Raw genomic sequence first — 26,113 nt, 5'->3', positions numbered from 1 at the left:
GTCTGTGTGTCTTATGGAGCGAATGCAGGCTGCACAGCTATCCCAGAAGCCAGAACAGCAAGAGGGATCGCTGCGCAGCGATCCCTCTTGCTGTTCTGGCTTCTGGGATAGCCACACAAAGCCTCTTCAGGGCAGGGGGGGCGTTCCTCCTGCTGCCCTGAAGAGGCTTTGCGTTGCTTTCACTGAAGCCAGGACAGCAAGAGGGACCACTGCACAGTGATCCCTCTTGCTGTTCTGGCTTCTAGAATTCAGATTTTTTTTTCTCTTGTTTTCCTCCTCCAAAAACTAGGTGCATCTTATGGTCTGGTGCGTCTTATAGAGTGAAAAATACAGTAAGTAACAGCCCAAAGGCAGATGAGGGGGAAAGTTGGGAAATAATGTGAGAGCCAGAGCAATACCCAGCTGACATGTTGTCATTAGAAAGCATTCCGGACCTGCCATCTCCCAGAACCTGGCAAGCCTTAAAAGTAGGGGAGCAAAGAGTTCAAAGACAGAGGGCAAATAGCAGCACCCGTAGAGGAGATGATGATGATGATGATGATGATGATGATGATGATGATGATGATGAATGAGGAAGTGGCAGAGACGGGCTGGAGATTCACTTGGGACGCCATTATCAAAGAGACTGGGTTCTATAGCCTCTCTCTGTAATATTTGTGAGAGTTCAGAATTTAACTGGTTAAGTGTTCTGAGGTGTGCGTCACTTTCTGACGTCAGCTGTCGAAGCTGGGAGGAGTCTGGGAGGAGACTGTAATTTCTTGTTGTTCTCTCTGTGTGTCTTGAGAGAGACGGACATGTCTTAACATGGCTGAAAGGAGCCCCGGTCTTTTATGGGCTGAAATGTTCCAATAAAGAGCTGTAAATAGACGAACCTGTCTGTGTATGCTTGCATGGAGAAAAAGGAGAAAAAGACTGTTTTACACCGCTGTATGCTACTCTGCTAAGCCGTGGCTAAAGAGACAGCAGAATGTGTTGCGCAGCTGGGAAGGAAGCGTGCCGGACGCTGTAAATCACTGATTGGGATCGTAAAGCTATCAGTGGCCACGGCTCCAAAGATCGTTATCTCTGACAATATTGAAATAAAAAAGGACGGTAAGAAAAGTTTCCTTGTCTTTATGTTTTCCTGGGCAACCAGCCAGGAGCCACTGACAGCATCCTGACAGCTGTCAATGTCATAACACTGCTACACGAATCTATGGTGCAACCACACTAGGAATATGGTGCACCGTTCTGATCACCTCACCTCAAAAAGAATATTGGAGAGCTGGAAAAAGAACTCAGAAAAGGGCAAACAGAACTAAGTCTTACTCTGAAAGCAATGGACATGACTAATAGAAAATAATATTAATTATATTGATAACAATAAGAAGCGTTCTGCTGTTCACAGCATTGCAGACCAAGTCTCACAGCGAGTCAGTAGGTGACTATCCATAATTTTGCTATGATTTATTTGCATGTGTCTGCCCGGTTTCTGCTAACTTGAAAGTTCATTCAGGACCACCAGGGGGATGGCTATTTGCTGGCCGCAGACACAATGACAAGGGCGGTGACCTGGAAAAGCTGGCGGATGTGTGGGATAGGCCTCATCATGGTCACACATCCAAAACTGCTGATGCCCTCGCGGGTGGTAGGGATCTCTGTTGTGCTCCGGTGCCAGCGGGGTTCTCCAGGCTCCCAGTAGTAAATCATCTTGTAGCGCTGGGTTAAGTCTTCCCCACCCAACACGTAGATCCGCTTCCCGCAGGAGACTACCCCTGCATTGGCAACCCCACGTGGCAGTTTGGGCATACCAATGTTGCCACTAATTTTGCCAGTCTCGTTGACCAAGAAGCACTTGCGAGAGCTGTGGCGGTTCTCGGGGATGAGGAGCCCTTCAACCCAGTCCCGCATTTTCTTCTCGATGTACCCCCCGATCACATAGATCCCCCTTTCCCCAGCCACAGCTCCTGCAGCAAAGAAACCCGTGGACAGAGGCACCTGAGTCCATGTGTTGGAGCTGGTCTCGTAGATCAGGAAGCCTTTGTGGAACAGCCACTGGCCAGAAACTCCTGTCGCACCGCCAAGGAGGTACAGCTTGTTCTGGAAGACGCTGGAGGCCGGGTGGCTCAGGGCAAACGGGAGCTTTGCAATGTTAGCCCACGTCCCTGTCGCAAGATCAAAAGCCTCAGCCAAGTTGAGGAAGCTTTGGAACTGACACCATCCCCCCATGGCGTAGAGCTTCTGGTTGTGGAACAGGAAGCCATGTGCAGCCCTGGGCACAGTCATGGGTGCGAGCTGCAGCCACTGGCTTCTGAAAGAGCTGAACTCATAGACGGCGGTGGAGTAAGAGTTCTTACAGATGCCTCCAGAGACATAGATCTTCTCACCAGCTGTGGCACAACACGCATGTGTCAAGGACTGCAGGCCGGGAAGCTTCTCCCACAGTTCGGTCTGTGGGTCATAGCAGCCCATGTGGGCCTCTTCATTCTCTAGCTCCTGGTACTCGCACATCTGGGTGTCAATGCACAGGATGTGTGGCTTGTACATGCCCTGCCGGAGGCCCTTGATGTGACGAAACCTCTCCTCGCCATCCAGCACCTTCCACTCGAGCCTGAGGTCCTTCCACTTCTCCAAGTCCCTCTGTAGTTCGACTTGCTCCTCCGGACTGAAGAGCGGGAAGCGGACATGGCGCATCAGGTCTCCTAGCAAAGGGCCATGCTTGCTGGATTGCCCTTGCACCCAGAGTCGCACAGCCCGATAGACCTTGATCTCTGAAGCCACTTCAAGGTTGCTGGAGGATATCAGGGTGATGAGTGTGCTGAGGTCCAGCTGGCGGAAACTCTCATGCTCGCAGACCTGGCTGAATTTTCTGGTGAGGAAGTGTATGACTGCATGGAGGAGGGCAGGACTCTTGTGTGTCCTTGCCAAAGAATACATCTCAAAGCAGTTCTGCACAGAGAGATTTTTCCCGAGGAACCTGGAAGGCGAAAGAAGGAACAGGAAGGCCTGTGGTGCAGAGGAATTTGCATGGCTCCTACTGTGAAACCTAGTGGTTAGCCTCAGGACCGCCAAATGGCCACCCAATTGGGCCTTGACAAAGACTCTCTAAATTGCAGCAAAAACTGGTTGGAGACTCCTTTGGATTTCTCTATGGATATAACTCTTATAACCATAAATAAACACACCAGAATTTTGTAGACATTTTTAGATTCTCCATTTGTGTCCATATTCAACGTTCCATGAGACAGCAACAGCAGATTTCAAAGCTGTCTCTTTGCAGCAGTTCTTCATTATCCCTCACTCCTCATTCCAAATTTAGCTAAAGTAGGTGTGACTAACTTGTGACCTTACTTTATTCTTCAGCCTTGAGTCCCTAAATGTTTTTTGAACGACAACTTCCATCATCCCCAGCCAGCATAGTCAATGGTCAGGGATGTTGGGATTTGTAGTTCTGAAGCTCCAAGGTTGAAGGACCTTGCTTCAAATGATGCTGGACTCCAGTTCCCATCATCCTTGACCATTGATGGGAACGATGGGATCTGGTGGTCCAGTTGCACTACAGGTTCTCCATTCCTGGGCTAAAAGAATCCTGATAAGATATTATGCACTACAAGCATAAGAAGAGTCCTGCTGGGTCAGACCAATGGTCCCTCTAGGCCACCCTCCTGTTGGCAACTAGATGTCCATAAAGCAGGACTTGAGGGGAAGAGTACTCTGGCATGCAGAAGTATGCTGCTTCCAATAGTGGAAGTAGAACATAACCATCAGGATAGCCTGATCCTCCACAAATTTATCTCTTTTAAAGCCATCCGTTGGAATTTGCATGCTCACGGTGTGATGTACATTGCACCTGTCAGATTGTGGAACTGCATGCACAGTCATGGTGTCAGTAGAGAAGAAAGATGCAGTGACTTACCTACAGCAGAGGTTCTGCAGCGGTATGATCTGTAAGCGGTTGGCCCCAGCAAAGAGGTGCGGCGCCAGCTCAGGGGTGAGTGTTATGTCCTCTGTGTAGATATATTTCAGAATGTTTTCGATGACGAATGGAGACACCTCCTGAAGCAGAACTTCTTTCCCACCAGATTCTTTCCAGGTATTGATGAAAACGTCCCGAAAGTAGGGGCTAATAGCTGCTAGCAGCGCTCTGCAGAGAAGGAAAGCGAGAACTGCAATTGCTGGAGGCCAAGTTCAAACCCTTGGAAGGTTGCCTGCCATGGACTGGCTGGATGCAGAGGACTGGTAGGAGGCACCAACTGGGGAACCTCAAGGGAAGAAGGCTCAGAGCCCGGGGAGTGGTGTTGGGATGATGATGAGTGGTTAGAGGGAGAAGAGGGAGCAGACTGAGAGGAGGAGGTGTTGGGAGCTGAAGAGGGAACGGTTTAGTGAGTGGGAGGAGACTGTGGAAGACAGCAGTCCAGAAGCAGAGGCAGAATTGGAGGCTGGAGAGGAGAAGGGGCCAAGAGGCAGAGATGGATCAGGCTGGGGATGACGCCAGGCTGTCTCTCCCTCTTGCTGTGACCAGCTTCCCTCCTCTCTCATCTCTCAGAACCCAAAGGGGTATGAAGAGGGTGGAGCAAAGACATGCAAGACCTCAAATTGCTTGAGAAGGAACCAGTGGAGGAGGAGACTTAGAGAGCTGTGGGACAGTGGCGACCTTCAGTCCTGGCAAGTGATTGCCTTGAGGCAATAGCTACCGGGAAGTGTTGTGTTCACTAGGCTTGAACTGCTTGGTTTCTCTGAATCAAGAGTTAACTTCCTGACACCGTGTGAATTATTACTGACCTACTCCTGACTCCCACCCCTTGACATTGCTGAGAATGGAATATGACCTTAAAGTTGAAAAAATGTTCCCTGCCCTCACCTGCTTGATTTTTCCCCCTTTTCCTTTTTCAAGGCAGATGACCTGAGATGCTCTTTGTGCAACCTTTACATTCAAACAATGAGTTCTGGGCAGCCTTCATGTTGCTCAGAAAAATCAAGGCCTACCTGTGGCAAGGGAATCTTTGTCCATCGGCTATGAGGGTGGCATCATAGAGCAGCTCTTCCTCATACATCTCTGCTAGACCTGGAGTCAGGGAGAGGGGAGGAGGTCAGGGAGACAACAGCTGGTCATTTGATAAGATGGCCCCAGTTCTTTGGCATAAGAGGTCTTGGGGGGTTACCTTGTGTTAAGCCAAGAGGTCTTGGTTTGAAGGTTTCTGGCTGCTCCCTTTTATGACTGGAACTCATGACGAGCAGGATGAAGGAAGTAGATGAGAGGAGAAGGGGAAGGGGAAGCTGTCGTGAGAGAGAGAGAGATGAGTTATACTGTACAGTTGTATAGAATCTTAGAATTATAGAGTTGTAAGGGACCCCAAAGGTCATCTACTCCAACTTCTTGCAATGCAGGAATTACAACAGAAGAATTCCTGACAGGTGGCCATTCAACCTCTGCTTGAAAACCTCCAGTGAAGGGGAATCTGCCACCTTCTCAGATAGTCTGTTCTGTAGTGACAAATAGGGATGGATAGATCAGTCTCTTTCCATTCCATGGCATTTCAGCATGATTTCAAAATTAAGTGCACTTAATCTCATTCTGTGAAGATCTTCTTCTTAAAAAGATATATTTCAAAATAATGTTTAAATTCTATGTATTGCAATTTTTAATACACATTTTCTCCCTAAAATGCACAGCTGTTTATGTTTTCCCACTACAGTGCATATTTTCATATGCAATACCCCTAAAAATGTGGGGTGTTTTTTTTTGGGGGGGTTATACATCTCCTTATAAAAAAAATACAGGTTTTGATGGATTTTCTTTTTAACTGAACAGCAGTTTGAATGACAGCTGTGTTTAGTTCCATGTACTTGCCTCAGAATGACAAATTTAGCCAGCTTGCCTAAAATGTGTACAGAACAAGAATTTCCTCTATCCCTGATGGCCAGCATTAAAGAGAGTTCAGAATGAAATTAGCTTATAACATGGGGAACATTTCTCCAAGATTTTTGAGCAAAAATGAGACTTGCTGCAAATGGTGCTAGAGCAGCAAGCAGGCACTATTGACTGAAACTGATTTCTGGATTCATTTTCAAACTGGATTCCAGCCGAGGCTTCCTGTGCTACATCCCTCACTGGCCCCTCTTCTTCAGGTTATCTGCTTGGCTGCAACATTTCATTCAGTTGTGGTAACATGAATGGTTTGCATGAAGGGAGGAGTGTGTGTTTGTGAAGCTCTGAATTACTGATTCTACCCCAGGGAAGAGTGACCACAGTGTTAAGGAGCTTGTGAAGTTTTCACCCAAAGGACAGCACCATCAATGGCAGAAGATGCTGCCCACCTGCATATGCCCCCCTCACCTCAGCTCCTCAAAAGGGCCTGCTCTTCAAGTCACTGTTGCGGCCCCATGCCATCTCTGGGGCCTCTTGCTCAAGGTGAGTGCCTGTTGTTGATGAAGGCCTGCCAGGGGCACTCTGAAGTGCAGCTATTGTGACATCAACTGTGCATGTTGTCCATTGGGTGCAGAGAGGGAGAGCGAGCACGTATGTCCTATTGGCTGGTGGGCAATCCAGCCTCCAAGTAGACACTGGGTCTAGGGCCATGGTGGTTTGTGCCTATTGGAACCTCTAGGGTGGAAAGCAGGGAGCCAACAGCAGGTGGCGCCAGAGCCGATGATCGACAGAGGCAACTATTTCTAGATTTTTCTCCAGCCTCTTCCCTGCTGAGTTCTACAAAGGCAAATGTTAGACGGAGGAAGAGGAGGAAGCCAACAGCCAAGGGCCATCTCTGGTTTTAAGTAAAAGGGCGTGCAGGTAACTGAAAGGTGGGCAAACAGGGGAAGAGGAATTCTGGAAGGAAGAGTTGTTGGGCATGGGAGTCCACTAACATTGAGCGAACACCCTGATGGGGGAAAAGCTTCTGCCTTCTCCTGATCTGAGCAGCTGATTGTTACATTTCCAGACCACTAGTTTCCTGATAGCCCGGCCTCCACCTTGTCAATCTGTCCATCTGGCTCTGAGGTACTGTTAGAAGTCGGGCATGTGTCTCTGCCAGGGTCCTACTTGAGTGCAGGACGAGCTCCTGACAGGCACCTCCTACTGTCACCCTAAATACTTCCCTCCCTCAACCCATAAAGACTGTTTTCACCCAGAGCCAGAATAACTTAATGTAAACATTTCAAGACTGATTACAGGAGGTTCGCCACTCCCCACATGAGAATGATATTAGTTCAGCCTTTCCCAACTTGATCCATTAAGCCAGGGACGGTGTATTGGGATATTGCAGGAAACCATTGCTGTTTTGAGGTGTGCAGCAATGTTCCTTTTGTGTCTAGAAAGGCTTTGAATGGTTACTTCTGTTCCTATCCTGTTATTCCATAAAATAGTGGTTTCTCAAAGATTTTATGTCACCATGTGGGAATCTTAATATTTAAGATAGGCTTCTGCTGATCCCACACTTAGAAGTTACCTGTTTGGGCTGCCTGCCCAGCTGTCTTTCAGTTTGGTGGGTAGCTGGTGTGTTCTCCCAGAAACTACGTTATACTGAACAGTGTACAAGCCCTGAGAAAACCTCTTCTGGTGGAATGTCTATGAAAGGCTATCCACTGAGAGTGCTATGTACCAGCCAAGCTCCACCTTCAGGACCCATGACCATTGCTGATAGGGTTCACAGCAATCTGAGGGATGTAAACTAATTGCAGTGCTTTGTGGTTTTCTTTGGGCTGTGCAATAACTTCTTTAGCCTACACCCCATTTGTGTGTTCATTGGGTTCTGAACCACCCAAAAACCTCTGTCCCATTGCAGAATGGATGGTGAACCTTTAGCCTTCCATCATATATTGCTGGGCATTTTAAGAGTGGTCATGTACCACGTGAAACTGATGCCAGTCCATCCTTCCCCTACCTGATCTGTTAAATCAGGGATGGGGATCTTGCAGCCCTCCAAATATCATCGGACTTCTATCAACCACAGCCAGCATGGCCAATGGTCAGGGATAATGAGAGTTAGAGAGTGTGAGAACACCCAGAGAGCTCTAGGTTAGGGAAGGTTGTATTAGTCCACAACCTTCCTTTGAATGCTTCAAGTGTGTTGCCTACCACCAGAAAAAAACCAATTACTAGTACAGATACTTCTTCAATTCTTCTTATTTTTAACAAGCTATATTCATTTGTTTCAAAAATATTTGCAAACAACTTCAAATAAGGTTTCGGCTACAGGTCCTCTCTGGTTTCCCTGGGACTTTCTGCATGTCTTCTACCAATGAGTTCTGGTCCTTCTTCCAAATATGAAGTAAGATGCTAGACCTAATGGTTCTAAATAAAGGGCTGATTTAACCTCCTTCCATCGGGCCTGTAAGACAGAGCTATTCCGCCTAGCCTTTAGTTTGAATTCAGCCTGATCTTTTATTTCCCTTCCCTTCCCTCCCCTCCCCCTCCCCTTTTATGAAGATCACCCACTCTGAGACTCCACAGCTAATTCTCCCCTGGCCTCCTCACTGGCCCAAGTAGGACTAATTCGGCCAGCTAACCCTGGTGATTATCTAATGCTTATTAGATAGATTTCCCCTAAATTGATTTCTGAACTTTGAATTTTATTGTTATTCATGTTTTTATACTGTATTTTATGCTGCTTTTACAATTGTTTTAAATTTGTTGTTAGCGGCCCTGAGCCCAGTTTTTGAACCGGGAAGGGCGGGGTATAAATAAAAACTTATGATGATGATGATTTAAATAGGAAGCTGTTTTATACCAAGCCAGGTCATGTGCCCATTTATTTTAGACTGGTAGCAGTTCTCCTGGGCTTTAGGTAGGAATCTTTACCAGCCTTACCTGGATATGCCGGGAATTGAACCAGAGACATTCTGCATATAGAACAGATGCTCTGCCATTGAACTGTGACCCTTTCCATTGTTTTCACATGACATAATGTCAGCTCCATCACCGCTGTTTCTGTAAACTGTTAAATTTGAAGCCTTTTGAGCAGTTGCACAGTAATTGTGAAGAGAATTAGACACCGCCATCAAGGTTGGGGGTTGCATTTGAGACTTTATTGCATTAAGTATGAGCCATAGGCTGGCAGCAAGGATGAATGAGAAGACGCCACCTTCTTCCAGAGATGGGTAGAAGCTGAAGACTGCAGCTGACTGCTCATGGGGATTCCTCCTTCACACCTTTTTGGTCATTTCCTTAAGGAGAGGAAACAGAAATCCAGCATGAAAATCTGGACTGATTCAGTTCCTTCCTCCCCATATCTCTAAAGCCCAACTTCCCTGTGTATTGGTAATTCATTAAACAAGCATAATGGTCTGAGAATCTTTTCATTTATTGACTTATCTGCATAGATAAAACACTGAAACAAAGGAACTCTGCTGTGGTTGTATGTACAATTGCTTCAGGATTAATTTTGTGCAGTGTTTTACTGGTACATCAGCACCTTGATAAAGCAAAGAATGAGGATGACACCAACTGTATGCACAATTAGATCAACTTTGCTTTTTTGCCGTTTTTCTCAGCATACACACAGGCACAAAGCATTGGTAAAACACCACACATGAATCCTTTTGCAATCATACATACAATTGGACCCTTTGGCAATGTTTAATCTATGTATGTCAGTAGTGTTGGAAGAGAGACCTGAAAGAATGGGAAGATGCAGCAAACAGAGATAGATGAATCTGCCAATTTCAGTTTCTCTCATTCCCTCATTTTCCCAGCCTTAAATTCAGATCTCTGCATTTCCTCTTCAGATAGCAATAATAATAAAAAATCCTCATGAAAATTCACCAACATTTTAGTACAATTTTTTCCTAACGTGTTTTTGCAAAGCACTTCCTCCCATACATTTTTTGTATATAATTTTTGCAATGATATCCATTTTTATGCATATTTTTCATTTGTGGGTGCATTTTTGCACACATTACTTGACTGGAGAACCAAAAAGCACAATTCAGAGAAGTGCAAATGCCAAAGGATGGCTGTGTTTCAGTTTGCGTATTGTTTCAGAAAGTGTGGATTAGCCTTTAAATGCAAACTGAATCACATTGCTCCCCCTTCTCCAGTAGCAAACGGTGTGTATGTGCAATTTGGAAATTAAAAACTATACATAACAATGGCGGATTCTCAAGACATTGACTCCCCCTGCAGAAATAAGACTAAGAGTTCAAAAACTCCCCAATCTGGGGAGAAATTCAGATGACAAGCATTTCAGACATATCCAGCCAAGTCACAGGAAAGAGAGTTGGCATGGTGACTACTGGGCACATGACATGTGATATTGGGTAGTTCACTGTTAACTTGAAAGAAGGGAATCCTTTGCATGACCCATTTCCCCTGGCTGCTCCATATAAGAACTGGATGTGATATTGACACTCACCTGAACAGAAAGATTCTGGGCAGGTGAACCGGACCTTATAGTCATGGCAGACACCCCTTTTTCCTTGCTGGGCATTGATGCAAGCGAACCCATTGACTGCATCATTCCTGTTCAACGACACAAGGCAGAGTATGGGGGACAAGCATGGTGGAAAAATAGTAGCCAAATTTGAGAGAGTGGCCAGTTCCTGATTTCCAGTATAGGTGGCAAAAGCTGGTTGAACTCCAGTGGACTGCACAGATTGTTTTCCTGCTTACATCAGAAGTTGGGAACCTTCAGCCAACAGGCCCAACTAGACCTGGCAACCCTCCCTGTTTGGCCCACAAGGCTGTTTTTGCTAAGCTATAGTCACCTGCCCCACACCTGATGCCATAGATGGTAGCAGGTGCAGGACAGGAAAAGTCGTGGCAAAGTGGGGTTTGCAGGAACTGCCTGTCAACTTATTGTGCCTTTACAAGGGCTGACAAACTTTCTGATGGCAAGAGCTGTTTAACAGTGAAATGGACTCCATTGGAAGGTAGTGGACTCTCCTTGGAAGTTTTTAAACAGAGGTTGGATGGCCATCTGTCAGGGATTCTTTAGTTTCAATTCCTTTATTGCAGGGGTTGAACTAGTTGTCCCTTCCAACGCCACAATTCTTTGATTCTGTTTTTTCTAATTGCTGCTGTTATTTGTTTAGGGTGACTTTCTCAAATTTTCTTCCATTTTTAAAAAAACCATTTGTAGGTGAAATAAGGCAGATTGCCAAAATAGCCATACATTGAAACTGATGGCATGAGTACACCGTTCAAATTCCTGTGAGGGTCATTTCAGGGACAACCATTCTCTAACTCTGAAAGAGCATTGTGCCTCTCAGAGTTAAGCCACCCGATTCATCATCCCAGTCCTGGGACTCAGCTGTACAGCTGCAAATAAAACGTTTTAAATGTGTTGTAAAGTGCAATATACAAATGCAACACTAGATTAAAAAAACAAAACATTTTCACAGCGTTTTTTAAAAAATGTGTGTAGATTCCACCCTGGTCTTAAATGCAAAACAAAACAAAATTATACAGTTCTATCCAACTAAGTTCTACTTAGAGAGGAGCTGATGAAATTAATGGACCTATTTTAGTCATGCTCATTAATTCAACAGATTGGAATTAACACTGGATGCAACCTATAGCCACCGTCTCCGTCTTCAAGCCAGAGAGGAATTCTCACCTGGAAAATATCTGTCCTGTCTGAGAAGCTGGGATTCCATCCACAGTTTGGACCTCGATAGCAATTGGCTTGTTGCAAATGGCTTTTGGATAGTCCTTTTTGAGGTAGTATATCAGCTCATAGTCCCCAGTTGCACTGGGATTGTCCCGGTTTAACCATTTTGTCTTGCAAACTAAGGGAGAAGAAACCAAGAGAATAGAGTATTAGAAATTGTTGCAAACCTTCCAGCCCCATATTCTTCTCTGCTTATGGTTGCAATAAAAGTAAACCCATGGACATCTATGTTTTCAGAGCATGTAAAGGTAAAGGTAAAACGACCCGTGACCATTATTTCCAGTCATGGCCGACTCTGGGGTTACGGCGCTCATCTTGCTTTATTGGCCGAGGTAGCCGGCGTACAGCTTCCAGGTCATGTGGCCAGCATGACTAAGCCACTTCTGGCGAACCAGAGCAGTGCACGGAAATGTCATTTATCTTCCCGCCAAAGTGGTACCTATTTATCTACTTGCACTTTGACATGCTTTAGAACTGCTAGGTTGGCAGGAGCAGGGACCGAGCAATGGGGGCTCACCCTGTTGCAGGGATTCAAACCGCCGACCTTCTGATCGGCAAGTCCTAGGTTCTGTGGTTTAACCCACAGCACCACCCACAGAGGTCCAAATGAACTGAACTTCTGAGAAACACAGGCCTACGTGTCAGCATAGTTGCAAGTCAGCATGGTGGGCAAACGAACAGAAAACAGCCTAATTCACGCAAAATTAAAGAGATGCAACATGAAGAGTGTTGCAGTCCCCTGAGATCCAGACACAACAGCTTTGCGTCCAGTTAATAATAATGATAATGAGATGTACAATTCATGGCTAGAATTTTTCACTTGGATTTTGCTCTTTACCTGGTGCAGGGCTTTGGGGAGTTGTTTGGACTGGCACAGTGTCGATGTGGGTGTTAGCTGTCGTTGTCTGCACAGGTAGAGAGTCAACAGGTGTGCTAGCTGCAGGCATCAGCCCAGACTGATCCTGGCCTGTTGGGAAAGTGATTGGCGCCATTACTTCTGAGAAGGGAGATCTTGGAAAGAAATGGGAAAATCTCCCAATGAAAGAACAGTGGCAAGAAAAATGGATGAATTACGCAGAGCTGGCTAAATTGACATACAAATTGCGGGACAAGGACAACTGTGACTTTAAGGAAGAATGGGAGCTTTTTACAAATTATCTAAAAAGACAACAAAATGAACTGGACTCCTTGGCAGGTTTTGAATAAACATACACAAATCTATTGGTTGCTAACAGGGTAGATAGATAAGGTAAGGATATGTATAATTTCATAACATGCAGAGAATAATATGTGCTGAGAAATCAGAGAGAGGAGCTTAGGGAAGTCTCTGGGGTGGGAGGGAGGGTTTGAAGGGGAGTGGGAAAAAGGGGGGAAGTAATGAATATAATATGCTTTGATAATCTGTTATGCTGAAATTGTTAATAAAAACTTTTTTTTTTAAAAAAGGAAAGAAATGGGAAAATCAGGATAGATGCTGAAGCCTTTTCCTTCAGTAACACTTCCACACCAAGGGCTCATCTACACTTCCCTTTGTCCCATAATCTCTTCTCTTCGTTCTGCGATTTCAAGGCACAGGGTCCCAGAGGTTTTCCTTTCGCTCTGTCGCTTTCCCTGAGAAGACCCCCCGATTACTGCTGAATTGGAACAATCCATAGAAATGCTAGGATTGAAGCTGGATTATTCCTGCATTGCAGGGGGTTTGGACTAGATGACCATTGGGTCTCTTCCCACTCTGAAGTTCTATGATTGTATGTTTCCCATGTGCTCCGCCATTGGCTTTCCTCAACTCTGCAGGACAGGAAGTGCAGAGTGGTGTCTTGAAAGCATTTCCTTGCCTGAAAATTTTCTCCCCCAATGAAGGTCACAGCTCCGTGGAATATAAACGCGACAAAAAAATGTAATAATGTGATAATATTTGTGTATATGAGGGGCTGTGTGGCTTAATGTTTCCACGTTTTCTAGTTTTTCAGCTGCGCACACCTCCACTCCTTACCTTGAGTGGGGAACTGGTTCGTCTCCTGTGTTGCTGGTACAGGTGCAGTAGTCACAGCAGATGTGGATTCCACCCCAGGCTGGCCTTTTCCTGCTGGAAACATATATGTAATTTAGGTGACATTAGGGATGTGGGTGGCACTGTGGGTTAAACCACAGAGCCTAGGACTTGCCAATCAGAAGGTTGGCGGTTCGAATCCCCACAACGGGGTGAGCTCCGGTTGCTCTGTTCCTGCTCCTGCCAACCTAGCAGTTCAAAAGCACATCAAAGTGCAAGTAGATAAATAGGTACCACTCTGGCGGGAAGGTAAATGGCGTTTCTGTGCGCTGCTCTGGTTCACCAGAAGCGGCTTAGTCATGCTGGCCACATGACCTGGAAGCTGTACGCCGGCTCCCTCGGCCAATAAAGCGAGATGAGCGCTGCAACCCCAGAGTCAGTCACGATTGGACCTAATGGTCAGGGGTCCCTTTACCTATACCTAGGAAGAACTTTCTGACAGTAATAGCTGTTCGACAGTGGAATGGACCACCTTGGAAGGTGGTGGACTCTGCTTCATTGGAAGTTCTTAAAGCAAAATTAGGATGGCCATCTGTCAGAGAGTCTTTAGCTGTGATTTCTGCATTGTAGGGAGTTGGACTAGGGCAGTGGTGGCAAAGCTATGACACGCTGGCCAGACAGGACACAGAGACCTCTCTGTGGGCACGCACACCATTGCCCCAGCAGGGCTGTAGCTTCTGTGCCTGGGGTGAGGGAGAAGGAGGAGAGGAGGGCTTGTGCCATCCAAAGCCTGTGGCACCAGGACCTGGCTAGCGAGCGAGGGGCTGAGCAGGCATTGACTTTTGATGCGCCAGGGCCTCCCGCCAGTCTGTTTTTCCTACTTGGGAGTAAGCCGCCTCGAGTGCAGCAGGGCTTAACTCCCAGGCCAGTAAGCATATAAAGGCGGCAACCTAAGAAGGGGCTGCTGGGTTTACAAGTTCACTGCACTTTCCCATGGCAGCCAACAGAGAAATTCATTCTGTGGAGGCTGTGATCAAACGGTAGCCAAAGAAATGGCAAATAATAATAATAATAATAATAATAATAATAATAATAATAATAGTAATAATAATAATAAAATTATTTATACCCCGCCCATCTGGCTGGGTTTATTTATTTATTTATATTTATTTGTTTGTGCGCACACAGACAATGATTATTATCTCATATTAAAAACAGAGAGAGGGTAGCTCTTAGTACAGCCCTCCAGTGTACACTAGTGGCCAAAATTGTGGAACCTTCTAAAAAAATAAAAAATGTATTTCCGAGGTTTGAAGGCTCATAACACCACTTTGTTTGGGAGTAATACTAGTGTTTTTTTTCTTTGGGGATGCAGGGGGACGCATAACCCTAAACATTTTGTGAATCTAACAGGAGAAGAAATTCACTGTATTTATTTCCCCCAATTTGAACTGTATTTATTTTTCCCTGGTGGTGATTTTCTTGAGTCAAAATGAGAGTGACCCTATACATTTTTTTAAGAAAAAAAAGTACTGAGTTACACCATAAAGTTATATGTCAATGGAAAGATAATTTAATAAAGAATGTAATGCCGTAACTTTTATGAAGGATTATTTATTACAACAGCAGTCATAAAGAAGAAACGTGAAACACACAGGAAAAAAAGAGATATATAGGTTAAATTGCCACGTTGGCACTTTGCGATAAATAAGTGGGTTTTGGGTTGCAGTTTGGACACTCGGTCTCTAAAAAGTTTGCCATCACTGGACTAGGGACTCAGCGACTTTATATGCATAGCTTTATATGTGTTAAAACACTATGACATCAAATGGCGCTGTGGAGTCCCATTTTTTGCCAATGGAACTTCACTGTATGAAGTTTACAACGCATTTAACTGGATCGCTTCTTTGATGTGTCTCGATCCAACCTAGGTGAAGGGTGGACCCTTCCCACTATACAATTCTATGACTTTTTTATTCAAATAGAGGACTGCTCCCTGCAAAGCAAGACACCCCGCCACCTTATCCTTAATGCAAAGCCTTTTTAATCAGCTCTGCTTTCTTGTATGATTGAGCTGGGCGGGGTCTTTGTTACTCACCACAGAAGGAATCAGGACAGGTGAACCGCACCTGATAATCAAGGCACATGACGCCTTTTCCCTGGTGGGCATTGACGCAGGCAAATCCGCGGGTAGAATCATTCCTGTTTGGATCACAGGAGGCAAAGCACACATGGAACAGCTGAAGGAGATAGAGCTCTGGCAGTCATTTGAGGTGACATCCCAACATGGCCAGGGAGGCAGGGAAAGCCAAACCCACAAACAGGAGTGAAGGAAGCTGTCATGGCTTATGGGGAAGTCAGACCCTGAAGCTGTCATGCAACTGAAGCTGTCCTTCCAGGGCTGCAAGCACCCAACTGACCAGCTATAGAATAGGCATAGGCAAACTTGGCCCTCCAGATGTTTTGGGACTACAACTCCCACCATCCCTGACCACTGGTCCTGTTAGCTAGGGATGATGGGAGTTGTAGTCCCAAAAAATCTGAAGGGCCATGTTTGCCTATGCCTGCCATAGAATGATGCTTCCAACATGGGATGATAGCTTCAGTTCCATGACAGCCTCAGCTGCAAACACCCCATGTGCCTATTCCAGAGGACAAATCTTAGAATTAGGTCCACAATGCTTATTTCAATTTACAAGAAAGCAGATTCTGAGTAGACATTAGGAAGGACTTTCTTTTGGTATGAGCTGCTTGGCTCTTGGAATGGGGTAGACTCTACTTCATTGGAGGCTGGGTGGCCCTCTGTCAGGAATTATTTATCTATGATTCCTACATTGCAGCGAGTTGAACTACTGGTGGTTGGAGGCTACTTCCAACCCTACAATTCTATGATTTCACTCAATCCACTCACAGATCGCCAAAGTTCTCATAAAGGCAAATGCCCTTATCATTCCCATTCAAGGCCACCTTCTCTCTGGAGATGGTAAACCTGTGTCTATGATATATCTGGGGAGACCTTCATATCTGATAAAGAAGCAGTGTACACAACATCTGCCAGATACATCGTGGAGGAGTCTTGGCTGCCAAAGAAAATTGTTTATAGACAGCCAACTAGCTCACTTAAGAGCCAGCTCAGACAACTTCTGCCAATCATCTCCAAACTCATCCCATGGAATCTTACACAGCAAACTGTTGCCCAGTCTCGGAAGCTGGGATCCCATCCACTGTCTGGACCTCAATTGCAATTGGATCAAGACAGATTGTGTCAATTTCATTTTCATCCATGATATCAGAAAGGAGTTCGTAGTCCCCAGTCCCAGAAGGATTATCCCGGTCAAACCAATTGGTCTTGCAAGCTGAAGGAGAAAAAGAAATGTGAGTTGTAGCTGAATAAACAGTGATAACAATGGGAAGGCGTTCTCTGTTTGCCCCCAAGTGGAGACAAGCTGGAGCTACAACAACATGCTGCAGAGTGGATTGCTCCTGCCCAGTGTTTCAGCCAACCAGCCCATGCCTGCCCTTCAAGATACTGGAGCGGTAGTCAATTGAGTTTTACTCAGAGTAGACCTATTGAAATTAATGGACCTAACTTAGTCATGTTCATTATTTTCAATAGATCTCCTCTGAGCAGGACTAACTTTGGAGACAATCCTATAAAAAGAATAACCACACAAGTTTTAATTAAGTCGGTTTTAAGCAACCATGCTTCTGCCAACTTGGAGCAGGCAACACAACTGAAGGCATATTGCTCATGCGCATGCACACACACACACACACGCACACACACACCTTGCTCTTGAACTTGGGACCCAGTTTTCACTTCTGGAGAGACAGCAGTTGGGGCTAGAAGGGTAACAGGCTCTAATCCTGCCCCAGGTTGATTCTGGTCACCTGTAGAAAAGAGGTTGATGGCTGGAGTGAAAATGTTCTTGCATGAATGCTATTTACTTCATTATTTCATTTCTATCATACCTATCCCCCAAGGAGCACAAGGTGGCATGATACATGGTTCCTCACTTAATTCTTTAGTCCACATGACAACCCTCTGAGGTAGGATAAACCTCCATGGCTAAGTGGGAATTTAAACCCTGGTCTGAGTGGGGTTTGAACTCAGCCCCCAAATGGAAAGGTTGGTGTGAGGCTGCAATATATAAATACAGTGGTACCTCGGGTTAAGTACTTAATTCGTTCTGGAGGTCCGTACTTAACCTGAAACTGTGTTTAACCTGAAGCACCACTTTAGCTAATGGGGCCTCCTGCTGCCGCCGCGCCACCAGAGCACAATTTTTGTTCTCATCCTGAAGCAAAGTTCTTAACCTGAAGCACTATTTCTGGGTTAGCAGAGTCTGTAACCTGAAGTGTATGTAACCTGAAGCGTATGTAACCTGAGGTGCCACTGTATATGCAGGAATACATGCCGCTTAGCCAGCTCTTAATTATTTTGAGGTAAAAAAGAGCAAGAGACAAATCCCTTCCCCAAGAAATTATGGGGGGGGGGATAATGCCTTTTACTTCCCCCATATAAAGCAACTAAACCTATACACCTGCAGTTTGGCAGGCTTAATCTCCTCTGGAGTGGCTCCTGTGTTTGCAAATTTTATCCACTTTGGTTACCTATTATAGTGAATGTGCGGAGCACAGGGCTTTCTTTTATACAGAAGCAGTTATGGTGTGCTTTGACCAACTGTGCTCAAGGAAGTCCAAATGAAAAGGTCCCTTTGTTAACTGTTCAACCCCACTCTTATTTAGATAAATGGACCAGTATTTCTTTGAGGGCAAGTCATTAAAAATAAAATAAAATGCTTCTGTGATTTTTCCTACTTTGAATAAATAAAATCGCCTCCGATAAGTTTCCTACTTAATTTCCTCTCTCCTGGTAAGTTTCCTATACAGTGGTACCTCTAGTTATGAACTTAATTCATTCCGGAGGTCCGTTCTTAACCTGAAACTATTCTTAACTAGAGGCGTGCTTTCGCTAATGGGGCCTCTTGCTGCCGCTGTGCTGCTGGTACATGATTTCCGTTCTCATCCTGGGGTAAAGTTCTCAACTCGAGATAACTCTTCCAGGTTATCGGGGTTTGTAACTTGAAGCATTTGTAATCTGAGGCGTAACCCGAGGTACCACTGTATTTAGTTTTAAGCTCTTTCTGCTTTCTCTGTTATTTCCTGTTTCCTTCTAGGCAAAAGGGTTAGGGATGTATAGAATATCCTAAGAGCAATCTGCTCTCTACCAGGGGAATACTATAGGTTACCCTTATTTATTCCAAACAGTTCATCTCTTGAAACAGCACTGGTGTTGCTTACATACCTTTTGCTGGGATATTTGGACTGCTTTGCACTTGCTCCAAGGTGGGAGTTGGAGCAGGAGGTGTAACGGGCTCTGGTGCTGGTGTGGACTGGATCTCACCACCTATGGAAAAAGATTATGAGTTTGAGGCTGAAGGAAGGGGGCCAGTGTGACTGTGGGAGGCCTTAAAGGAAAAGATACATTCCATTATTTATTTGACCTTCACCATCCCTTTCTTTGTTCTTCCTTTTCACCCCTTCTCAAGGATCATATATAGAGGGGATGTGTGCCTCTCCCCTGACCCAGTCTGGAGACCACCCGCCCCAGATCCAGAACTAAATCAATTTGGGGTGGGGTCAATGTTTAATTAGGGTTTTCAGAACCCTAATTAAACATAAGGGAAGGAGAGGGGAAAAGGAAGGAGGAGAATTTGCATCTCCCCTGCCAAAAAATCTCAACCTTCCCTACAGGACTGCACCAGCCCACATGACTGAATCCTTTGCTCAACTAGCAAATGTTCTGGTCAGAGAGACCCCCTGTAGTTTTCCTGTTCAATGCCCTTTCTCCCAGATGGCCTAACCCAGGGCTATCCAATGCTGTTGTGACTTGACTTGGTTGAACCCAACCCCAGACCCCCAGAATTGACCTGATTCAGTTTGGGATTTGGACGAATCCAGTATACAACCCAAACATATAGTGCATACAATGTGGGACTTAACCAGCAGTTGGTTTTTCAACTCCCTGTTTTCTGGCTTTCTGACTGTGATTGTAGACTGGAGAGTATTGGGCTACAGGGCTTGATGTTGGGGAACAAGATAATTTCTATCAACCCTCTATTGTATCTTTTGTTAACTTTGCCCTGCCTGCCACTCCCCTTGTATTCTGGTGGGATTAACTAGGAAAAATTCTAAGATTAGTCCTGGGGGCATGTTCAGTTTGCTTTAGTTTACAGTCCCTTCACATTTGCTTTCCACTTCATGTTACCAAACCTGCTAGGTCTTCTCCTAAGAATGGCACCCCAAGACCACTTTTCTCTCTAGCACATGGATAGGACCTTTGACACTTCTGTATGTATCCCCAGTATCTGTCAAGATAGCTGTAGTGTTGCATGCCTACCTTTTACTGGGATTTTTGGACTGCCTTTAATTTCTTCCAAGGTTGGAGTTGGGGCAGGAGATGTTACTGGCTCTGGACCTGGTGTGGATGGGATTTCACCACCTATGAAGGAAGATTCCAATTTGAGGCTAAAAGATGAGGACCAGTGCGATGCAGTCGTCCCTCCCAGGAAATGCTATGGCCTTCTGCTTATCCCTTAGGCAATTGTTCTTTGAGCTCCACCTCCAGATGCTATCTTCCTTAGGACTGTATACTGCATAATGTGTGTATAATCTGCCACTGCTGGGAGATGGGATTATTTCTACTATTTCTTTATTGGCTCTTTAGCTAACTTTGTCCTGCTTTCCATTCCCCCAGGATTCCAGACAAATGACGTAGAAGGATTCCTAAAATTAATTCCAGAACTTGAGCAAGTTCATGAAGCTTTCAGCTCCTGTAGTTCCACTTCATGTTACCAAAGTGTGTGAAATTTTTCACCTTTTGGTTCTTCTCCCAAGAATGGCATCCAGAGAAGGGCTTTTTCTCCCACACGTGGATAGGATCTCTGACCCTTTGGTTATATAGCCCAAGTATTTCTTGGAATAGCTATAGGGTGGCATACGTACCTTTCACTGGGATTTCTGGACTGCTTTCAACTTGTTTCATGGTGGGAGTTGGGGCAGGAGGTGTAACAGGCTCTGGTCCCAGGGTGGGAGGGATCTCACCTGTGGAGAAAGCAGATTGCAATTTGAGGCTAAAGGATGAGGACCAATGTTATGGAGTCATCCCTCCCAGGAAATGCTATGTCCCTCTGCTTCTTCCTTAGGCAATTGTTCCTTGCTTTCCATCTCCAGATGCTACCTTCCTCAGGACTGTATACGGCACAACGTGTACGTAATCTGTGTCTTAGTTCACCTGTTTGAGCTACCTGCTTTCAAATGTGATGCACTTGTAGTCTAGAGCAGTGTTTCCCAACCTTGGGCTTCCAGCTGTTTTTGGACTACAATTCCCATCATCCCTGACCACTGGTCTTGCTAGCTAAGGATGATGGGAGTTGTAGTCCAAAAACAGCTGGAGGCCCAAGGTTGGGAAACACTGGTCTAGAGAATGCTGTTCATCTGTGCCATTTCTTGGTGGTGGGGATCTTTGCATTTTCTAATTTGAAATATGGCTATTTATGTGAAATGTGGGATTATGACACCACCCCAAGCTGCACCAGACTGATAGAAGATGGTGGCTGCATTATTTTTTCTCTTCTCTTTACCTGTATGGGGAACACTATAAGCTAAAGGTGAGAGCGTTCATTCCTGCAAACTAAAGCAAATTATCACTGCATAATTATTAGAAGAGCACACTTAGAAACTTACTGGAGCAAAAGGGTGCTGAACAGGTGAACCGTACCCGGTAGTCGTAGCAGAGTTGCCCTTTCGCTTGTTCAGCATTGATGCAGGAAAAGCCAGTGATGACATCATGCCTGTTCAGAGAAAGAAGCAGATAGGTTGCAGTTGCAGTTGCACTGCACAGAATGTTAGGAGATATTGAGACAGAGCAAAGTCTACAACCATAGAAATAGGTGCAGGGATGTAACTCAGTGGTAGAGCCTTGCAAGCTGAAGGTACCAGGTCTGCCTTGCAAGCTGAAGGTACCAGGCTCAGTCACCAGCATCTCCAGGGAGAACTTGGAGAGATCCCTGCCAGCGATCCTAGAGAGCTGCTGCCAGTCAGTTTTTACAATACTGAGCAAGATGGGCAATTGGTTTGACTCAGGGTAAGGAAGCTTCCTATGTTTTTGCAGCTTTGCAGCTAAGCAATTAAAAATTGCATTGCATACAAGAAAGGTTTAACATCTCACACAGCAATCGGTTGCCCAGCCTTCAAAGCTGGGATCCCATCCACAGTCTGGACCTCGATCGTGAGTGGCATTCTGCATATCTCCTGAGGGTACATCTGAATGAGGTTAAAAAGGAATTCCTGGTCCCCATCACCCGAAGGATTGTCTTCGTTAAACCAGCGGGTCTTGCAAGTGGAAGGAGACTCTATCAAAAGAGAAGCGATAGGAGGTTTCTTAGAATGCTTATGAAGCATCTGAAGAAGAGAAGCCTTGGTGCCTTGCCAGTGTCCAAGGATAGTCAAATCAAAGGCCTCTGAATTAGGAATTCAGTGCTATGCTTATTTTTCAAATTAATTGGAATCTCTTGTATCATATCTACATCTATACACACATCTATAATTTCCATTTTTTTATCTTCTAGGTCAGGCTGTGGGACTTTATGACCTCTATATGTTGTTGGACTCCAGTTCCTATACTCCTCAGCCAGTATGTTCAACTGTCTGGGATGCTGGGAGTCCAGCAAAATCTGGAAGGTCCACAAGTTTCCCATCCCAATTCTAGGTCTTTCTCCAAAGACTGCACACAGAGAACACAACTTGCTCTCCAGCCTGTGGACACCACTTTTGACTCTTGCACATGTCCCAAATGGACAGTTGATGACATATCTTGTTTTTTTTCTCCTGCTGTGGTGAGCTGTGTTGTGGTGTGTGGGTAGGTGGGAGAGGGTACTTACTTGGGGGCTGACATGTTAAGGTAAGAGCCAGTAGCATTTGGTGGGGCTGCAGTGCTTTGACTTCTGAGCAGTGGCAAGGCAGAAGCGTGGTCGTTGTGGTAGAATGCACTGCTGGAACCAATCCAGTGTTCCTGCTGGTGCATTTGCACCATGCCAACCTCTCTGCCACCAGTCACTCCTAGTAAACTGCAGCAACACCAGTGATAACAGGTCAGGTGAGCACTGCTGACCACTATTACTTAGAGCAAGGAGAAGTCTACTAGAAGGCAGAATGTGGAGGAAGGCATGGTTGTGATCTGTCAGTTAAAGCAATCATCTGGGACAACATAGATGAGTATTTATTTATTTATTTATTTATTTGGACTAGATCTAGGAGCAAAGGCAGATTTAGGGGAGAACAACCGGTTCACCCACAATGAGCACTGAGCCAAGAAGGTGGTACAGGGAGTCCCACAACAATGACTTAGAACAGAAGCTGAGAGTTGAGCTCCCCCGCCCCCCCAAAAAAATGTTTTGGGGTGTTGCATAGAGTGCTGCTGAAATTTGAAAGCCCAAAGTCCGCCACTGCTAGGAGATGGGATTATTTCTACTATTTCTTTATTGGCTCTTTAGCTAATTTTGACCTGCTTTCCATTCTCCTGGAATTCCAGACAAATGATGTAGAAGGATTCCTAAAATAAATTCTGGAATTTGAGCAAGTTTGTGTAGCTTTCAGTTCCTGTAGTTCTACTTCATGTTACCAAAGTGTGTGAAATTATCCACTTTTGGGGTCTTCTCCCAAGAATAGCGTTCAGAGAAGGGCTTTTTCTCCAGCAGGTGGATAGGACCTTTGACACTTCTGTATGTATCCCCAGTATCTGTCAAGATAGCTGTAGTGTTGCATGCCTACCTTTTACTGGGATTTTTGGACTGCCTTTAATTTCTTCCAAGGTTGGAGTTGGGGCAGGAGATGTTACTGGCTCTGGACCTGGTGTGGATGGGATTTCACCACCTATGAAGGAAGATTCAAATTTGAGGCTAAAAGATGAGGACCACTGCGATGGAGTTGCCCCTCCCAGGAAATGCTATGGCCCTCTGCCTATTCCTTAGGCAATTGTTCTTTGAGCTCCACCTCCAGATGCTATCTTCCTTAGGACTGTATACTGCATAATTTGTGTATAATCTGCCACTGCTGGGAGATGGGATTATTTCTACTATTTCTTTATTGGCTCTTTAGCTAACTTTGTCCTGCTTTCCATTCCCCCGAGATTCCAGACAAATGATGTAGAAGGATTCCTAAAATTAATTCCAGAATTTGAGCAAGTTAATGTAGCTTTCAGCTCCTGTAGTTCCACTTCATGTTACCAAAGTGTGTGAAATTTTTCACCTTTTGGTTCTTCTCCCAAGAATGGCATCCAGAGAAGGGCTTTTTCCCCAGCACATGGATAGGATTCTTTGACACTTTTGTTATATAGCCCAAGTGTCTCTTGGAATAGCTATAGGGTGGCATACGTACCTTTCACTGGTATTTCTGGACTGCTTTCAACTTGTTTTAAGGTGGGAGTTGGGGCAGGAGGTGTAACAGGTTCTAGTCCTGGGGTGGATGGGATCTCACCACCTATGGGAAAAGATTCTGAGTTTCAGGCCACTGTGATGGAGCAGGCTCTCCAAAGAAGGAGCAACATTTTTTGTGTATTAGCCAAACATTTATTTGTCTTTTCCCCTCTCCTTCCTCCTTCATTCATGTAGGAGCGTCTCAACCCCCAGCATTCTACCCGGACACTAAGGTCCAGCGCCGAGGGCCTTCTGGCAGTTCCCTCACTGCGAGAAGCCAACTTACAGGGAACCAGGACAGAGGACCTTCTCGGTAGTGGTGCCTGGCCTGTGGAATGCCCTCCCATCAGATGTCAAAGAGAACAACAACTACCAGACTTTTAGAAGACATCTGAAGGCAGCCCTGTTTAGGGAAGCTTTTAATGTATGATGTACTACGGTATTTTAATATTTTGTTGGAAGCCTCCCAGAGTGGCTGGGGAAGCCCAGCCAGATGGGCGGGGTATAAATAAATTATTATTATTATTATTATTATTATTATTATTATTAGGCAAAAAAATACTGCATTGCAGGGGTTGGACTAGATGACTCTTGCAGTCTCTTCCAACTCTATGATCCATGCATTACTTAACCTACAATCTGTGGTTTGTCTGACTGCATTCTATTAACTGTTCTACACACTGAACCAGGAAGAATTTCATCAACAGGATTAACAGAACAAAGCAGTTAAAACTTACCAGAGCAGAAAGACAGTGGGCAGGTAAATCGCACCTGGTAGTCATGACAGCGCTTGCCTTTTCCCTGGGAGGCATGGATGCAGGAAAAGCCAGTGCGGGCATCATTGCTGTTCAGAGAAAATGAGTCTCAATAGCCTTGTCTCGTGCTATCACATAGGGTTTTCAATGCATTTTCAACGCCTTAAACTGCAGTAATGAAAGGGGACTGCCTATTCATGCCATAAGATATTTACAGGTATTCCAATAAAAGTAAAAGTTGAAGTCGAACTTTGCATTTCTTTTACGACAAGAATTAAACCACATTGCCAGTGCAACATTGTGCATGCTTATTCAGAGGTGTAGTGGACTCTCATTCATTGGAAGTTTTGAAACAGAAGTTAGATGGCCATCTTTCATGGATTCTTTAGCTCTGATTCCTTGACTAGGTGACCCTTGGGATCCCTTCCAACTCTACAATTCTATTATTCTTTCATATCCCTAGTTTGGACACAAAATGAAAGCTCAAGACACAACAACAACAACAACAACAACAACAACAACAACAACAACAACAATAAAATCCCCCACCATTTTCCAAGACCCATTTCACACAATACTAAATTCTCACGTAGTAAATATCTGCCCAGTCTCAGAAGCTGGGGTCCCATCCAATGTCTGGACCTCTATAGCTGTTGGTTCAGAGCAAATGTCTTTGGGATACTTGTCCAAGATGTCAAAGAAGAATTCATAGTCCCCAGTTCCAGAAGGATCATCTTCGTCAAACCAGCGTGTATTGCAAACTGGGGGGTTAACAACAACAAAAATACAAGACAACGAAGTTAAAAATCTCCTGAAACCAAAACACAAAGTACGGATACATCTGTTTTATTGGTGCACGTATAGAAGGGGAGGCAGAAAAGGGACTCAGAAAGTGGGGGACCTTTGACCCTCTAGATGCTGCTGAACTACAACTCCCACGATCCCTGGCCATACCTGCTGGGGCTGATGGGTCAAAGGTTCCCCACATTTGAACTAAAAGGGACTGAAAACTGATGCAAAAGGTGTGCATATAGTGTGGTTCCATTCAACATTTGGAAAATAAGAAAAAGATGGAGAAGTCCTTGTGCAAAGGCTACATAATCCAAAACTCCAAAATCCAGGGAGAGACTTGAATGAGGATGCAGAAGCATCATCCCTAAGTAAAACTACAACACGTTTTCATGCACACATTGTGATGGGATTGCAGATGTGCCTTGCAGTTCAAAGAGAAATGTTGGCACAGGAGGCTGAGATTCTGGTGTAGACTAGTCTTATACACCTACAGGAAATCTATATCTAAGGGTT

At 45.1% G+C, this 26,113-nt stretch overlaps 2 protein-coding genes and 1 long non-coding RNA gene across 4 annotated transcripts; 1 reads left to right on the top strand and 2 right to left on the bottom strand.

Annotated features, from left to right (window-relative positions):
- Positions 1 to 1,431: 1,431 nt before the first annotated feature.
- LOC309346813 (kelch-like protein 41) lies at positions 1,432 to 6,397 on the bottom strand. Of its 2 annotated transcripts, none has more exons than XM_081871030.1 (5): positions 6,317 to 6,397; positions 5,142 to 5,256; positions 4,966 to 5,044; positions 3,896 to 4,123; positions 1,432 to 2,956 (listed from the first exon to the last, which is right to left on the bottom strand). In XM_081871030.1, the coding sequence occupies exons 2-5, from the start codon at positions 5,206 to 5,208 to the stop codon at positions 1,513 to 1,515; spliced, it is 1,818 nt and encodes a 605-aa protein (XP_081727156.1). In that variant the 5' UTR covers positions 5,209 to 5,256; positions 6,317 to 6,397; the 3' UTR covers positions 1,432 to 1,512. The 2 variants fall into 2 exon arrangements, with proteins under 2 accessions (XP_081727156.1, XP_081727155.1); XM_081871029.1 differs by having other exon boundaries at positions 6,298 to 6,318.
- Positions 6,398 to 6,542: 145 nt separating this feature from the next.
- LOC309347068 lies at positions 6,543 to 9,268 on the top strand. Its single transcript, XR_014158814.1, has 2 exons — positions 6,543 to 6,769; positions 8,161 to 9,268. It is a non-coding gene; the product is annotated as an uncharacterized lncRNA (long non-coding RNA).
- Positions 9,269 to 9,371: 103 nt separating this feature from the next.
- On the bottom strand, positions 9,372 to 25,796 carry LOC309347150 (uncharacterized protein; the record flags this gene model as incomplete). The annotated part of the gene is made up of 18 exons (XM_081871491.1): positions 9,372 to 9,421; positions 10,329 to 10,435; positions 11,532 to 11,703; positions 12,424 to 12,552; positions 13,579 to 13,671; positions 15,674 to 15,777; positions 16,757 to 16,931; positions 17,365 to 17,466; positions 18,884 to 18,985; positions 19,979 to 20,080; positions 20,584 to 20,682; positions 21,325 to 21,431; positions 21,809 to 21,992; positions 23,410 to 23,511; positions 24,016 to 24,117; positions 24,791 to 24,897; positions 25,398 to 25,569; positions 25,763 to 25,796. 18 exons carry the CDS (start codon positions 25,794 to 25,796, stop codon positions 9,372 to 9,374), a joined length of 2,043 nt encoding a protein of 680 aa, XP_081727617.1.
- Between the last annotated feature and the right edge of the window lie 317 nt (positions 25,797 to 26,113).

The sequence above is a fragment of the Podarcis erhardii genome, assembly GCF_964252035.2.
Source record: "Podarcis erhardii genome assembly, chromosome: 7".
In the NCBI taxonomy this organism is placed as follows: Eukaryota; Metazoa; Chordata; class Lepidosauria; order Squamata; family Lacertidae; genus Podarcis; species Podarcis erhardii.
The sequence above is the reverse complement of the archived record's forward strand: the minus strand, read 5'-3'. Positions and strand labels throughout refer to the sequence as shown.

Coding starts and splice junctions, on each gene's coding strand:
- LOC309346813 (XM_081871029.1), bottom strand. Junction 5,045..5,141: donor ACCTCTTGGCTTAACACAAG/GTAACCCCCCAA, acceptor CCCTGACTCCAG/GTCTAGCAGAGATGTATGAG. Junction 2,957..3,895: donor CTGCAGAACCTCTGCTGTAG/GTAAGTCACTGC, acceptor TTCGCCTTCCAG/GTTCCTCGGGAAAAATCTCT.